The following is a 17595-nucleotide window of genomic DNA, read 5'->3' on the forward strand; positions in this document are numbered from 1 at the left end:
AAAAATTTTGTCTCCCTAGGGTGTCAGACACCAACATGATAAAATCAACATGATAGGCATCTCTTCCAGTTTTTTGGGATCTTTGGTTGTTAGTGGATTCTCTTAAAGTGGGCAGGTGAATAGTTCAGCATTTTCCAAACTGTTTTGAGTTACTTTTGAATGAATTAGGCCTCACTGTTTTTGCCGGCATGTGGGGAGGGAGGTCGGAAATAACAGCCAGCTTAAGCCTGAAATACAGAGGTGGCTGACAGCCGAACACAAGTCTCACGGTTCAGTCGCCATGGAGACAGACGTGATTCCATACAGTATTGAGCTGACAGGCAGGAGAGGGCAATCCGCCACAGCGCCGGGGCCGTCACTCAACCTGAGATATTCATCGTGTAGTCTGTGTCTCTCTCGACCTGGCCTGTCTGTAGCTACAGACAGAAGCTGCTTACCTGTCAGCGGTCTAACGTGGCAACCTTCTTTTTTTTTTTTTTTACCCAACATTTCTCTCTCAACCTCCCAATACACAGCAGTATTTCTCTCACCTGACCTTCTTTTAGGTTATAGACATTTTTCTAGACTTTGTTAAGTAATGAAACCCAACTGTTTGAAGGTGTGGTCATAAGACCCATGTAGACATGAACAGTATAAATAAAAGTGCAGTAACTGTTGTCATTAAGCATCATTCCCATAGAAATGGAACTGAGTAGAACTAGTATTGTAAAGGGGAATCTAAGTTGCTAATGGGCAACCTGACTTGTCTTCTTTGGGAAATCAGTTGAATTACTTAATTGTTAGTTCCATTAAATTTTATTTTTATTAGAATGCCACCACTGTGCGTACAGCTTGGAATGCACTGGTGAAGTTCTTTATGAAAACGCTGACAATGACGCCTTCCATGTAAAGTTACCATTGTCTTGGCTATTATCAAGCTTTCATGATGAAGGCAAATGCAAACATAGCAGGCAAAGAAACATCACTGACTGAAGGGCACTTAATGACAAGAGTCAAAAATATTCATTTATGTTCATGTTCAGCAATTGTGTCACAGTATGTCAGTCTTATAAATAAAACCTAGAGTGTTACCCTTTCAGTTTGTTATGCATTATATTTATTATTGTTATTATTTTATGTAGCGACAGCTTCCAAAACAAGTGAGGCATAAGCATGCACTTCTGTACAAAGTATTGGCCTTTAATATCAATCACTTTGAATGCTGATTTTGCAATTCATTCTACAGATGTTAGGGAGGATATACTGTACAAAGCGTCACATGAAAACAATGTTTTGGCTCTAAACTGAAATACGCAGTACAAGTCATTCATTTTATAAAAAGAGAAGAAAGAATATATTGCCTCATCATGTTTGTTCCTGGATGAGGCAGGGTTTCAGGTTCGTAAGTCTCAGTCCATTGGGATAAGACTCAAAGTAGTTTACACTCTCACCCCTCAAGTCCTCCTCAGAACATCGTGAACAATATTTCCCATGAGTCTTAGTTGGGAAGTAGTTAATGAGTTTATCAAATTCCTCTCACACAGCAAATTCAGTGGACCACAGGGATGAGAAGAAAATGCATGCATGGATGGACATGTCACGCTGTCAGCTCCCCTCAGGCTCAGGATGTGTGTGCATGTGTGTGTGTGAGAGAGAGAGACAGTGACAGAGAGGCAGACAGGTGATGCTTGACCTCTGGTAGCCTGTGTGTTGTGTGTATGCATGCTTGCCTGTCTGTGTCTGCATGAAAGCGCATACACAGATGGGAATGCTCATTCCCTCATGTCTGTGTTTTTGTGTGTGTGTGCTCCCTCAGCTGGACAGCGAGGAGATGGTGGACCTCTGAGAGGAGATGCTGCAGATCTCCATGTTGGTGAAGGAGCTCCCCCCCTCGCTGCTGCAGTCAGGGACAGAGGAGGAGGACGTGATGATGTTCTTCAGCCTGTGGAGGGAGATGATGAGCAGCGTCAGCAGGAACACCAGCAGGCCCAGGAAGATCCACACGTAAACGTAAACATTCCCTGTCCGTCCTGGTGAGGAGGCGGCCGCTGACGTGGAAACGGAGGTTGGAGAGAAGCGGAGGAAGGTCCCGTTGTCCACTGGAGAGAGTCCCGTCTCGTTATGGTCAACCAATAATGGGACGTCCATCCCTGACATCCTGGCTGAGGTTCCAGAGGGATTGGCAGGAGAGAGAGAGAATATGAGTAAGGTTTAGAGTAAAACTACAGAGATACACAATAACTGAATTTCATGATACACTAATTATCTGATAAACCTTAGAGGCATCAGCAGCTGCAAACAATCCTTTGTGTTTTTCATTTTAATATACATCTATATATCTATATCTATATATACATGAACATTTTTATTAAATTTATTTGTTTATTTACATATTTATTTCAATAGCAATCATCAGATTGCTATTGAAAGCTTGAGTCAGGCAGATTATGGGTTTCCCTGCCTTGCACTAGACAGCCCTGCAATTCTGTACTAAATCATCATAACTAACTGCAACAATCTTCTCGGCTGGGGTCCTTTAGCGCAGAGTTCAGTCAGGGTCCCACACAGTAAAAGGCTTGGGATGCCATGCAGTAGGACTGCTTATATATTGTTAAAGTATGAGACTCTGCAGTGGTGTGAAACTCCCATCAATGTCGAGACAGCAGGGGGAGTGCTTGTCTCATCAGATGCCTCTCAGGCTGTGTGCCTGGAGCTGCATATGCTGGTAAATGTAGGGCTTCTTATCTGATGAAATTAAACATTCATCATCACTCCCCCTAATCAGCTTTTACAGGAACAATAGAAAGCAAACCCCTCGCCTGCACATCTGTGCCTGATATCTATGCATTGCATATAAGTAGTGCCACCACTCTCACATTGCTTAGGAATGTATGAGACAAAATTGACCACACGATGTGACTGTTTAAGTGGGAAAGCATCATGCATGGACCAATTTAATGTAGAACTGTCCCAGTCTGTGTGTGGGTGAGAGAGAGTGAGAAAGAGAGAGACAGGGGTGTGGGGGGAGGGAGCTAAGGCGGTGAGGTGGTGGTGTATTTGGGTTAGGACAGCCTTGTGTCTTGGCTTGATCTATGACAGAGGAAAAAGACACTTCAAAGGCAGGAATAATTTACCATAGCTGAGAGGTCAGTGCACAGTCTAAATCTCACTGTGGAAAGTGCCCATTTTTCTTCATCTAACAGCTCTCCTTGACTTTCTCTCTCTTCCTTCTTCTCCATTTCATGCCTATGCATTTCCTCCATCTAGTGTATGTTTGCCTGACTAACTGCTTTACACTCAGGAGTGCAGTGGCACGGGTTAATTCATCCATTCTCATTTTGACTCACTCTGTGACACTGGGTAGAGATGGTAATATGATGGGAGTTAGGGGTTAGCTACAGTAGCTGTGTGGCATTCTGGGAATGAAATGTATTTTCTTAATCTTGTATTGAAATAATGTAGCTTTTGAAGTTTTAAGCAATGCGCTCTGTCCCCAAAGTCTTTTCTTCTCCACTTTTTCCCTCCCTCTCATTCCCTTTCTCCCTCACTTGATTTCTGTCCCTGTCTTGCTCTCTCTCTCTCTCTCTCTCTCTCTCTCTGTGTGTCTCCGGATGGTAGAGATGACTTTAATTTGCAGCCTACGATACCTTCAGGGACATACAAGGCATAATGAGATAGGATGGACTTAGGCTAATCTCTTTTTTTGTCTCCCTTGTGTGATTGCGCGCTCTCTTGCCCCGGCTCTGCTTTTCGGTTCCAAATTCTCCCAGATCTCTTCCCAGCTCAATGAAAAACTCTCTCGCCGCTTCATGTTAACTTTATCGTTCTCTTTCTCTCTCTTGCAAAACTTGAACTCCTCCAGCAGAATTTTGTCTGAGTTCAGAGTTGATGTTGATATTGATATTCACTGCATGGACACTACCCTCTCCACCATGTACTTGTAATTGTTTTTCTATCTGCTCTGGCTTCCATCTGGCATCTAACAGCATTTCCTTTCTTTACTGTCAGTTAAAGAATTATTTGGCCATCGAGAATTTGAGTGTAGTTATATATGACTTTGAATTGCAGATGTAGAAAGCAAGCTCCAACTTTCTTGGCAGGCTATATTTCTAAATCCAGGTCTGGATTTCTTCAGTGTTTACAACCAGGGTGCGAACTACAGAGGAACCTTCTCTAAGACATAAGCTCCCCTAAAGACATGATTTGTGATAATTTGCAGGGTCTCTAAAAAATGATCTGACAATATGCAGGGGTTTCCCTCCATATAGAGCTCAGAGGCGGCTGCCTTTATCAAATTTCAATCTAGCAAGATTAAACACATTTGTGGTGCTCATGGTAATAACCACCATTCTAACCTGACTAAACCCAGATAGACCAAGGGAGTGCACTGTGGTGAAAAAACGAGTCAGTGGTTGGAGGACTGTTCATCACACAGCTGAATCCTAATTTCCTTTGCACCAGAGCAGCTTTATAAAATACATCACGTTTCCCAAACTTATAAAATTTTCCAAGTCACAAACAAGGCTCTTTTAAACCTCGCAAATTCATTTTTTAGGAGAGTGAAAGAATGAAGTCAGCCATTCAGTCAGTCAGGTTTTTTTCAAGGTGACTTTGAGAAAGACACTGAACCCCTAGCTGCTTATAAATTCCTCTGGATAAGAGTGTGAAATACATGCCTCAAGTGTAAATGTAAAATATTAAATGAGCAAACCTGTTGCAATCTCAAAACGGTTCACAACACAATAAATGTTTTTGTTATATTAGCTGACAAATCTCTGAAAAAATATATCTTCAACCCATTAAATGACTACGTACACAAAGTGATGAGTCATATATTGTGTGGACCTCAGGAAGAGTAGTTGCCACCTTAGTAGTGACTAAGGGGATCCAAATAAATTATAGACCTATATGGCCTCAGAATTTTCTCATGGGTTCCTCTGTAATTTCCCTCTCCTCCCCTCCTCTGTGCCATTGTTATTCTCATTTGTTTTGTCTCTTCTTATCCTGCATCCTTCTCTGTCTTTCCCTCCTACTCTTTCCTGTATAATATCAGTTGTTGTCATTGATGTTACGTTGTTTTTAAATCTGTAATGAAGGTTGCTCATCGTTAGCTGAAGTGGCTGATAATTGTGCTTAATGATGCTTTTTGTATCCAGGCAACAAGGTATTTTCAGTTCTTTTTCAAGCTAATCTACTTTGAGAGGGCAGGCCAGTCCCACTGAGGCTAAAGAGGTCACACACATAAACATGTACACACACACTGAACCATAACACATACTGATAGTGCTTGTCTTTAGCTCTAGTAGCAAGTGTAACAAAGACAACACAGAGACTAAAAAAGAGTCAAAGTGTCAAAAAGATAGATCTTTGTATGGGAAAATTTTGTCAGTGTTGAGAGTGACCTTGGCTTGTTTGGTGGTTTTGGTGGGAAGAGGCCTGCTTTGTGCTGAAGAATGCAGCCATGCATCCTTTGTTCTTTTTCTTTTTACAGATGTTGAAGATAGTTTCAGACATTATCGCCAAAACTAAAACAGAAATATTTGTTCTAAAGCTTAAAAAAAAAAAAAAAAAAAAACATCTCATCTAGCTCTACCTGTAGCGGCACCTCCAGTGGTTGGATCTTTTGGTTCAGTTCCACATCCTGATCCTTCCCTTCTACCTTCATTTTATCTTCAGCTTCTTTCCGTTGAAGCTAAAGGGTCTTGATTTTATTTTTCTCCAAATTGTCCCTTTTTGCCAGCTTTTGCCTGAAGAGTTTAGCCACTTGAGGGCTCTCTCTTTGTTCTACTGAGTGTTGTTGGTGGCCAGCTGATCTTCAGTTTCCTTTTTACCTCTTTTCACATTGGGAACAGTGGCCTGCACTTTGGCCAGCTTTCATCAGATGAGAGTACTTTCCCTCTTGAGACTGAGAGAACATGTTACTCTCTGATGGCTGCTGAAGATGGGCTTCGTTTCATTTTTCTGGGCAGAAAGTACCTCCTCCTTCTGAACAAAGAGAATATATGTATCTCTTCCCTGCTAGACCAGCTGAAAACTCATTTGCTCTTTACTGGACTTCAGGTGACCCTCAAACCCTGAGGCAGTGTCCTTGCTGGTCCTCAGTAGGCTGTCAAGCTCTGGTTGCTTTTTCAGACTTCTGCTGTTCTCCAGAATGGAGGCCTCAGTCACCTCAGCAGTCTGTTAACAGTTTTCCAGGTTGAACACAACCTTCTGTAGCTGCTGCTTGCTGCTCTTGCTCTCACTTTCCATCTTCTGCAGACAGGACCTCAGTTGTTCCAAGGCATTCAGAGCCTCTTGCTTCCCACTGAAGAGCGAAGCCTGTTCAGTCTCAGATTCACTTCATCATTCCAGCGTGGTCTCAAGCTGCACCTCGACCTCTCTCTGGGCAGAAATGATCTTGATTGAAAGCCTCATGTCATGGCCTCTTTGTGGTTCTAACAGTCCCTGATAATGGAGTCTAGCAACAATAGCCTAATTCATATTGGAATGCAGATGCTCAGTATTTCTCTGCCAAAAAAAATGAAGCTGGACGTCTCAGGATGACTGGACAAACTCAGCCTCAAGGTCTTTCATTTGGTCTTGATACAGTTTAGCAACCAACTGATTGAATGTCTGCTGATGGTATGCGTCATGCAGCCGCTTCTGGAGGGCAACCATCTCTGCTGCCAGACACTTCTCTGTTTCCATTTCTCAGTTCTGTTCCATCCTAACTCTTCTAGCTTGGAGATGTTCAGTGACTTTAAGGATTCTCTTCCCCCCATTGTCAACAAGGACCAACAAGGACCTACAGTGTTTCAGTCTCCTCTCCATCCTTGCACTTCCAGTGTGGAGCTCATCAGAGATGTCCTGCAGAAGGCTTCCCTTCCTTTCGCTCTCTGTTCAGGCTGCCGGGGGCTATCTTGTCTTTTCATTGCACAACCATGTAAAGCTCTACTTCTTGACAATCTAAAAAGTGTACAATAATAAGTGCTACAATAACTCTGTAGCACACTTCTCACCTTAAGTATTTTTGTCCTCAGTGAATTTGGTGGCTTCCTCTTCACTTCAGTCGACCTACAATTTGTACAACATGGAAGGCAGAGGAGGAGCTTATTCAGGTGATGAAGAAATTTAGAAAGCTCAAACCAGGATACAGCAACAGGCTGGCTGTAAATTGTATGATGGAAGGAGACTTTCACTTTAATGAGACGATTCATATTGATTTTGCATTGAAGGACCTTTTTCGGTCAGTAAGGGTTTGTTTGATTATACATGGCTAAAAATAGACAGGGTAAGACTGTCTCATAATAGCCTTTTTCTAATAAAAGATTTGTTGAGATAAATAAATGCCACAGCCATTACTGGAAGGTTTAGTGTACACACACACACACATACACATGGACTTGCACATACATGTACACACATGAACACACTTCCCAGTAGACACATTCTCTTTGCTATTCTCTTCTGGTACTAGCAGAACTTCATGAATAATGGACTATGATCCATGTGTGGCAAAATGTCATGACATTTGGCCATATTTGTGTATGTGTGTGTGTGTGTGTGTGTGTGTGTGTGCCTGTGTGTGTGTGTGCCTGTGTGTGTGCGCCTATGTGTGTGTGTGTGTGTGTGTGTGTGTGTGTGCGTGTGTGTGTGTGTGTGCCTATGTGTGTGTGCGCCTATGTGTGTGTGTGTGTCTGTGTGTGTGTGTGTGTGTGTGTGTGTGTGTGTGTGTGCATACTTTCTCATGTTGTATTCATGCCACATAGCTGAACGGGCGGAGCGCTGGGCAAATAGCAAAAATACCAAGGCTTTTTCATTCACATGCACAGACACATGTACACACACGCACTGTTGAGCCTCCGTCTGCTTCACCATCCTCGTCTCCACCTTCATCCCTGGTGTGTTGTCTGTTTGTGTTGCGCAGTAGTGTTTGTTGTTTATCTTTCAGGTCGTGTTGTTCCAGTCCTGTCCACTAGGTTTCACAGTTTTCCCCATCAATATACACACCTGTTCCCGATCTGAAACCAGCTCAGCCCAGCTCCTCCCTGCACCAGCTGTTCCTCATCACTAAACAGTCTTCACAAGTATAGAGACACGGCACACACTAGTCTTTGCCAAGCTGTCTAGTGTGCTTTCCATATGTTTGCATTCCACATCCTTATATCTATCTGTTGGTTACCTGGATATTTTACTTTAAGTAGTGTATTTTATATCGCACACCTGCCTCTTTGTATCTGCATTCGGTTCCAAGTTACAATACATGCACAAGCTCTTCCACTCAGGCAACAGACTGCCATGCTCCCTATCTCTTTATCTCAGCCAGTTCAGCTATAACAATGCTTTCAACTTTCAAATATGTTTTACATCAGTGGTTCTTAATTAATTTCCAGCGATGCCACTCTTCACTGAGACGTCACAAATCCATGTCGTTCTGGTTCACATCCAAAATCGTCCCTCCCATCTAGTTACTCCTGAATTCTGTAGGAGCAGTCACAGCCCATCGAAATCTAGAGTTATGCATTTCAGCGTAAATTTAAATCAACAAGATAAAAATTTATTTTGTGCTACAGGCGATTAACAATCCAGTGGCTGAAAGTTCAGTTTTAATTTTACAAATGAGACCATTAGTGGTAATGAGAAATATATAGATTTACTTTTTTTTTTTATGCTAACAGGGCAGCCTGTGGCATGAAGTAGGATAGATATGATGATGGTATGGGCCAAGGTCTGTTTTATTCCTTTAATTATATTTCTCCATTGGTTTGAGGCTCCATCATCGTTCTTGTAAGTGTTTGTCATGCTTGTCCTTGTCATTTTTTGTACTGTTTTCCAGGTGTTTTAAGTTATTACCTCATTTTGGTTCTTATACTTTGTAAAATTTCTGCACAGTGACCAAATCAGTTTCCCACCTGATGATAAAATTAACCCTGATTGTGCAGTAGAGTGACAGAGTTTCTTCTTAATGTTTTTGGCTTCCCAAAAATGACTTATTCCAGATGTCTCCATTTTTCAGGTCATTAGAACTTCAACATATTTAAAAATATACCCTTTGCCACATACATGATGATGCGTTTTGGCTATCAACTAAACACCCTCAGGTATTATTTGTTTTTGGAGCGCCACCTTTCTCTGTCTGTGAAGATTAACTTTGATTGTTTCACAAGTCACCTTTATAGTATGTCCTTTAAAAGCGCGTGTGATCATATATTATAAATATACCTTTAATATAAACCAATAAACAGACAACAAGGCTCCAGAATTATATGCAGCGGAAGCTCGTGAAACATGATCATGTCAGATTGGCTGCATTTGAAAGGATCTAATATTGTAACAGCATAATAACCAAATGTTTTTTATTGTACCTTCATTTTCTTTACACTTTACAAAATCCCACAGCCCACCTGAGCTCTCTCGGAGCGGCACCAGAGGTCGAGAAGAGCCGCTCAACTTTTATCTATTTCTCTCAGATATTCAGCACATGAAAGCGGGGATTAAGGGCCAATTTGGAATGAGAGCTCAAAAATTTAGAAAGGGATAATTATAACCGACAGCAAGGTTATACAAGTTGAAACTCAGTCAGAAGTAGTGATCATTATGAATAGGAAGTATTGAAGCTTTTTTGGTCAGTGGCCAATGCGGATAATGAGCTCTTATGCTTTGATGTCTATGTTCTGTCTGAGTGTGTGAGTGTATCTGTGTGTGTGTTTGTGAGTGTGTGCGTGCGTGCGTGCGTGTTTCTGTGTCCATGAGAGTGTACTTGTTTACTTGTTTGCTTCATTCCTACGGTGGATTGTATTTTTTCACCTCACATCTGTTAATTGCTCCTGATTCCTGTGAATTAGCTCGCAGCTTGAGACTGACTCTTGCAGCTCATCGTAAGTCAGCTTATTATTATGAGGTAGAAAAGTCATACGTCATTTGAAGCAACAGACCGTGGTCTGTGGTCATTGCTGTCTCAGAAGGCACTTTATGCTCTCTTCCTTTTTTCTTTGAATCCCAGGGTACAATTGCTCCTTTCATCTCTCACTCTCCCCGTCTCTCTCTCTGTCTCAACGACCATAGGAAGCCCACTCATCTCCCTAAGTTGGTGGATGAATAGAGTGAGTGAATTCCTGGCCCCGTCGTTAACCTTGTTAACTGGGTGCTGCAACTCACTTCAGTTGACATTTATATTTTTCTCCTGCTTTCTTCCTCTATTTTCAACTCTTCCTCTCTCTCTCTCTCTCTCTCTCTCTGTCTGTCAGACTGTAACACTCTTTGTTCTCACACTCTCTACATGCTGTGATGAAGTGGGAAAGTGTTTTGCACTAAAGTTGCCAGGGACTGCTAAGAAACTGATTACTTTGAGATGAACAGTATTTGCATTCTTCCCCATTCTCCTCATACTTTGCATAATAGCACTTAAGACAGCCATCGACCCCTCTCTGTCTGCCTCTCCAAACAATTTTCACCACATTTCAGCCAGACGTATCCTACAGCATAAATCATATTACAGGGTATAGACATTGTTACAGACCTGTTTATATGTATGGCAGCTCTTCCGGTGTCTCTTTCACATCCCCCAGGAGTCCATTCTGCTCTTTTTTTCCGTCTTTCAGCCGAACAATCCTGATATATTGCCCTGGAGATCTTCCCTGCGAGACTAGTCCCCTCTCTTGTTCTCTCACAATGCAACACACACTCTCAGATGCACTTTCCACAGTGCACACACAAGCCAGAGGCACTACAGCTGGAGTTGACACTGTCAGATGTGGGTCGCCTCGGTGAGTGAGACACTCACATTCAGAAACAGATTTCAGTAATAAGAGGCATAAACAGACACCCCGTGAGTGAGAGGCTGTAGATAATGAATGATCCAACTGTTTTACTGGAGAGGTTGTGAAGAGGAGAGGAGAGGAGAGGAGAGGAGAGGAGAGGAGAGAGAGTGTAGTGCTCACTCTAAATGTCTGATGTGCCACCCCCTCCCGCCATCCCATCCCACCCTCCCACCCTTTCTGTCTCCTCCCTCCCACTTCTCTCTCGGCCGTTCACCACCTCTCGATAATTATCACGTTAACTGTCAGCCCTGTTTCTTTGGCTCACCCTTGTGTTCATTTTACTCATTTTCTATTAGATCATTAATATATGGACAGAGATAAGTAAATACAGAGATGGGCATGGAACATAGATAGACACAGCACTCAATAATTTACACACCTAGCCAAACATTATACACATAATCCTGGTTTTATTGATTTAAAGCATCAATTCTCATCATCAGTGTTTATGTGTGTGTATGTGAGGGAGATTACCAGTGTCCGGTCTCCTGTCTCTGTTCTCTGTAAACTGCGTCAGTGACACAGTGGTGAGCAGTGGCTGGTTTCCGTTGCGCTGGCAGGCTCGGCTCCCCTGACAAGACCCTGGACCCAGCCTGTCAAAAGAGCCACAGAACCACTGAGCCAATTCATTTTATAATTTCATAAAGTGAAAAATGAACACCGTCTCTCCAAAATGCTATTGATCCATTTTGAGGAAAAATGCTGCTTCTAAATTCACCTGTCATTAAAACACAGCTGTTTGTATCGTCAAAAGCATTTTGTAAACAAAGGATTTAAGGTGACCCCAAATGTGCTTTTGGGGTGCTTTATTTTGATACGAGCAATTATAAGCTAAGAGTAAGCGTCATTTTTTTTTTTTTTTCAAATGGATAATGGATATCTCATTTTGGAATGAAACACTTCAAGTAAAGGTGCATCGTATGGTTACTATCTGTGCATGCTTATGAATATCAAGTATATGCTTGTTAGCAACCTAATGATATTCATGAAAGTGTTATTCGTGTGGCAGATGATACCTGTCCCTGCTCTGTGATGGGGAAAAAAGCACCTCCTCCTCCACAGATGCCTCTATCTTCTGCCATCTGCCCACTGCCACACACACCAGAGGGGAATAGCAGCAGAGAACAGAGAGAGGAGGGATGAGAGGAAGATAACTCTATCCCAGGTCCAACTCCAGCCCTCACCAGCATGGCTGGTGCTCATGTGCACTTTGGATAAAAATTTGACAGCTCTGGAAAGGTCTAGGATTCAACTAAAGAGCATATGTATGTAGGTGAATATATTTTTCATTAGATTTGATTTGACTCATCCAAAAAAACTCAGCTTTTGTGGCTAAATATTTAACCGAGACACTATAGCTGCTTTTCCTGGAGTTGACAGTGATGAGGAGGAAACGGAGGGCAGTGTGGAGGATGAGCATGGCACATCATTTAATTATTTCAATAATTATTTCCCCCTGACCTCCATTCTACTAATCACAGTCTGCAAGACCTCTTCTCCACCTGTCACAGCCTATCACTCGCAACCCTTGTTCATCCCATGATTCCTTGTTTCCTATTGAGGCTAAATTGAGGATATGCTCAGTGCTAATTAAGGCTGTATATACTTGTGTGTGTACACAAACTTGTGTGCATCCATGTACGCTTTTCTATTGTGTGCATGAGCGTGCTTGTGTGTGTATTCATTTGTGCTTTTGTATCTGTGTGTGTTTCTGTGTGTGTGTGAGAGAGGGAGAGAGAGGACTGAGGGATGGAGATAAGAGCTCTGGCCTCGGCTGGCTTTTGTCACTAATCCCAGAAGGCGAGGAAGTGGCCGCCGATTCCGTGTCATTCCCTGATATCCCGGTCTGTTCTGATTCCATGCCATCCAAGCGCTGCCCTTGTGAGGACACCAGTCTCTGCACTGCATGCTAATGAGGGGGAGACATGCAGCAACAGGGTGTGAATCTGCATTTAGGGACTATTTTGGGTAAAGCAGGGTGGGGGGTTGCCAAGCTCAGTTGGCTAAACCCATGTGAACAACAACAGGCTCTGTGATGACAGACAGGCAAAGTGTGAAGACATTAGTTACAAATATATTGTGTTACAAGTCCGGAAACCATGAAACTTGAGAACTTGAAAGCTGAAGAATCCTGTTTCTTTTCCTTCACTGCAAAATATCTCCATCTTTACAAGTCATTAAGTCTCACATTTAGTTCTAAAATTGTATTTTTCTTAAAATAAGTGAGGAAATCTGCCAGTGGGATGAGATAATCCCACTTGTTTCCAATGCAGTTTCACTTGCTTGAGGATTTTTTTCTGGGAGCAAGTATAAATATATTGAAACAAGGCAGAATAAGGTAGATCTGCCCACAAGCATTAAGAAAATTATACTTTTAGTCAAGAACTTTTTGATTAGCATTGGAAACAAGTGGGATTACCTCTGCCCACTGGCAAATTTTTCCTCACAGACAAAAAAAAAAAGAGACAAAATACATGTTGTGAAGAATCATGTGATGTTCCACTCTTTTACAAAGAAACTGACGAGTTGACAACAGCCGTAAATATACCCTGCACTTCAGCTTTTTATCTCTTGCACAAGTGAAGTCCACAGAACCAAGGGCAAGGAGCTGGGAAAACATACTGAGGCGCATTTGCACAGAAGCCAGTCTGGTAGCCATTATATTTGTCCAGAATAACAACAGAGACGAAAACAAAACAACACGTCAAGTGAGTTCAAAGCGAGTTAAAACAGACCCAAAACTGGACATACCGCTTTTGAGATCACGTTCTGTTCCCTGAAACCCTTTAACACTAATCGTCTAGTCAATTTTGCGCTGTCCTTTTGGAAGTGTACACTTTAAATTCATGAAAGAAGAGAAGAAAGGGGGAAAAAATGTCCTCAAAGTCGGATTCATTTGAATACATGAATAATTTAGCGCACCGAAGATTCTGCGCCCTTAAATTGCAAATTTAAAAAAAAAAAAAAAAAAAAAATGTACTCTTCAGAAATTCATAATTCATAAGTTCAGTGGCTCAGGCATGGGGAATTTTGTGAGATGCGATGCATAGAGAGGCTATAGCCATGAAAGGTAAGAGATGCAGAGAGAGGAGCCACGACAACTCTCCTTCCAGCACTGTTATTCAGCTTCTCTCTCTCTGTCAGTCAATGAATACCCATTGAAGTTGATTTTACTCTCTCTCTCTTGCCCTCTGTCTCTCCTCCTCCTTCACTGTCTTCCTCCCCAGATGATTCTGAATAGCCAACAAAGAGAAAGAGAGTCAGAAAACCCCAAAAAGCAAACAATTAAACTTTCATCAAAGGTTTGTCACATCATTATGGTTATTGCCACATGCTGCGATACTGTGTAAAGTGAGCCTCGGGCACCCTGGTGACACCGTCTCTCTCTCTGTGTGTGTGTGTGTGTGTTTGTGAGTACGTGTGTGTAGTATTGTCCCAGTCCAGGCAGCATTATTATCCTGCTATCATAAGAGACAGACAATTAGAGCTCTCAGTTTTGTCATACCGCCCACTCCCTCAGAGCTCTTTTTCTTTTCATGCCAGGGTTCATTACAGTGATGGTCTTGTTATTAGAGCAGATTGGCATCACTCTGAAGCATAACACCCCAGAATATATTACCAAAATTTCTAAATCATGGTCTTTAAGCAAAATAGGCCCTTTGATTACAACAAATGAGGAGTATGAGAGGAAGGGGGTTATTATATTGAATAAAGGCATTAAAGCTCAACACATACACCAAGGCTACTGTTGTGAAATCTAACATAGATAGCTAGATACATAGCTAGATAGCTAGCTAGATAGCTAGCTAGCTAGCTAGATAGATAGATAGATAGATAGATAGATAGATAGATAGACGGAGGCCCCTATGGGAGGGACAGACAGTAGTTAACGTGTATTCACTCTCAGCGGTTGATAAAGGTTGCTCTGGGGTCCAGCCAATCAATTGATGGTGTGTAAAAAAATGGTGGGCTTCTATGATGTAGTGCTTTCCCAAACGATTTACTAAACTGGCTGGATAATTATGGACCCCTGCTGTGATTAGTTGCATGAGTGTGTGGGGGAGGGTCTCATGGAAAATGGAAAATGAATGTGATGGAGAGAAGAACAGGAAAAGAGATGTCATTGGGTAGCATTAAATTCTGTCAGCAGAAACCAAGTATTATATAAGGAAAGGACACAGCATTGTCCCAGTATGAACTAGGAACTGGTTAACTTTAGTTTAATTCAGTTTGTGATGTTTACTTTTTCAGAGACAATGCAGACTGATCAATATTTCTCTAAACATATTTACCAGAGGTTTTCAAAGTGAGAGACGGGGCTCCAAACAGTTTCAGGGTAAGTTCAAAGACTGAAAGTGAAAAAGATGCTCATGAAAGATTTCTAATATTTTTATTAGTTATCAAAATGAGATTGCTCTGTAAAATGGGCTTCATGTCTATCATTTGGTTAAAGAGAGTGCAGAGATACAATAGTTTTGGGTAATGTTACTGTTTTTCCTACCTTCCCAGAGTCAGATAAACCAATAAACGCCTTAGGAGTCAGACCTTTTCATATATTTGGAGTAGTCTGAAGTTATGCCAAACAACAACTACTAGGCTATCTTTGCTCAATTATTTGAGTGTCTATGGGACCAAGTTGCTGCTACATGATCCCATTGATTTCAAGGACGAGAGCTAAACTAAGGGAGGAGGCCTTTTTCCAAACGTTGTCTGAAGGGAGGTCCACAGTCTCAGACTTTGAAAACCCGTTACACATACAACAGTAAAAACTATTACATGTACAACAAAGCACAGTTTCAGCGTGATACATTAAAATATACATTTTTGTATATGTATTAGTGCTGTATGTATGGACTGTCAGAGGCTCATTAACCGGTTTCAAATAATCTTAGCTCTGTCAGAAAAAAAATAAAAAAATAAAAATAATAAACAGCCTCTTCTTAGTCAGTGGCTTGTTCAACCTGTCCTGCTGTGTTCGTATTGATATTGAAACCACGTGTCCCGTGACTGATCCCTGTGGGCACAGACAGCTCTCTGTGTTGTGAGGGATGAGTCAACCTGAGGGAGCCTTCAGGTGAGTGATGAGAGGTGTCCAGCTTCAGTCAGAGGATGCTCCGGGAAGGCACTGTGTCTTAAAGGTGATGCTTTAAACCCCGACTCATCTGGCCCAAGCCTGTCAGCAGCAATACATCACTCTAATGCAGTGGCAGGAGCCCAGTGCTATCTGCCATATGCAATCTGCATCTGTTTAGGGACCGGGTGGAAATGAGAGAGAGGGGGGTTGTTAAGAGAGAAAGAGAGAGTTTGGTCTCCTAACAGATCCCATGTGTGTTTGTTTGTGCGCATGCATACATATTTGACTGTGTGTGTGTGTGCATGTATGAGCATTTACAGCAGGTGTGTCTGTGAGTATGTTTGTGTGTCTGGATGCCTCAGTCTCTCTTCTCAGCAGAGCGTGAACAGATATTGATTTTATTTCCAGAAGAGAGAATAGCCACAGCAGACCATCTTCACTGGACCAAATAACTAAGGATATTTCCTTGCTTCTGCTGCGCCTTATCTCTGGATACAGCAGTAAATTATTCTTGATTATCACTGTCCCTTGTCCTCATTATTTTCATTTAATTTTTCATTTGTTCCCCTCCACCTTTGTATTTGAGGCAAATGATAACCATCACAGCCCTTAAAACAGCCATGCACAAATGAATGAGCTGAATAACTGCATGTGATTCTGATATTGTGCACCAGTATTTTCAAAATGGATTCAAAAACACAAAACATTTGGTATTGTTCTAATAAGTTCAATGCAATACTCATTCATTTGTTTAAAATATTATTTTGCTTTGTGTTGTCGGTAAAGACTACAGTTTCATTTTTAAGATAGGTGTGATTTTACCTGTCAAAAAAAAAAAAAAAAAAATTCCTGGCATGTCATTATTCCAACACAGTGTCAGATCTCCTTGCATATTCTCGACTGGCTGGATTGCATCTCTCGAAATTCCATCATATTATTACACAAATGCGGTTGCAACAATAGCTGAATTACATTTTGTTTAGAGAAAACAAGTCCATAAGCGTCTGACATATAATATGGTTTTATGCCACCTTGTGATGAAACACCTGGTGATACATAGTCCTGAAGTTATTTTTTCACTTTTGTCACTCTTTTGACACTGTATTATCTGAGCTTTTAAGACAAGGACTCATAGTTCGGTTTTACATCATTTCGAAGCAAAGTTTGTTTATATTTGCAATTCGTAATCACTGGAGTCAACATTTAGATAGCCGATGTATTTTGAGCTATGATAAGGTTTGGGGGATTGAGTATTGACATGGGATTAATAAAATAACATCAAATCAAACCACCAGACATCTGAGAGTATGAATGTTCAACTGAAATGACTCTTATCTTTAAATTTGGCAAAAAAAAGAAAAAAAAATACATATGCGCACCTGGCTAAAAGGAATGATAGATGACTGCATGAAAGCTTTATTCCTCCCTTTGAACGGTCATCTGGAGGTAACTTGGCCTGGTGATCATTTCTGTGAAGGCAGTCCACCTCCTGATGTAGACCGGCCCCTCCTCCTGCTACTTGTTCTCGTTCTCCGAAGTCAGTGGTACGAACCCCAAGGGGCTTTCTTCAAAGACGGTTTGGCACAATGTGAAAAAGCTCTCTGTCTCAACTTGAGATATCTTGGCAAGGAAAAAGATAAAAGTAAAAAGCCCTTTGGATTAGGAGGACTAAATATGTGATCACATCTATATTTGATGAGTTTCATTGCAAAATGTTATCTATCCATTTGGAACATTTTTGCC

The 17595-nt window shown here is 41.6% G+C and overlaps 1 protein-coding gene across 5 annotated transcripts; it reads right to left on the bottom strand.

Annotated features, from left to right (window-relative positions):
• Positions 1–978: 978 nt before the first annotated feature.
• On the bottom strand, positions 979–10862 carry sertm1 (serine rich and transmembrane domain containing 1). Of its 5 annotated transcripts, none has more exons than XM_030069055.1 (3): positions 7969–8005; positions 6978–7032; positions 979–2141 (listed from the first exon to the last, which is right to left on the bottom strand). In XM_030069055.1, the coding sequence occupies exon 3, from the start codon at positions 2134–2136 to the stop codon at positions 1792–1794; it is 345 nt and encodes a 114-aa protein (XP_029924915.1). In that variant the 5' UTR covers positions 2137–2141; positions 6978–7032; positions 7969–8005; the 3' UTR covers positions 979–1791. The 5 variants fall into 5 exon arrangements, with proteins under 5 accessions (XP_029924915.1, XP_029924916.1, XP_029924918.1 ...); XM_030069056.1 differs by lacking the exon at positions 7969–8005 and adding an exon at positions 7805–7901; XM_030069058.1 differs by lacking the exons at positions 6978–7032; positions 7969–8005 and adding an exon at positions 10478–10862 and having other exon boundaries at positions 979–2137.
• Positions 10863–17595: the final 6733 nt, after the last annotated feature.

Source organism: Myripristis murdjan, chromosome 14 (genome assembly GCF_902150065.1).
Source record: "Myripristis murdjan chromosome 14, fMyrMur1.1, whole genome shotgun sequence".
NCBI classification, from domain to species: Eukaryota; Metazoa; Chordata; class Actinopteri; order Holocentriformes; family Holocentridae; genus Myripristis; species Myripristis murdjan.

Coding starts and splice junctions, on each gene's coding strand:
- sertm1 (XM_030069058.1), bottom strand. CDS start 2,136: ATGTCAGGGATGGACGTCCCATTATTGGTTGACCATAACGAGACGGGA.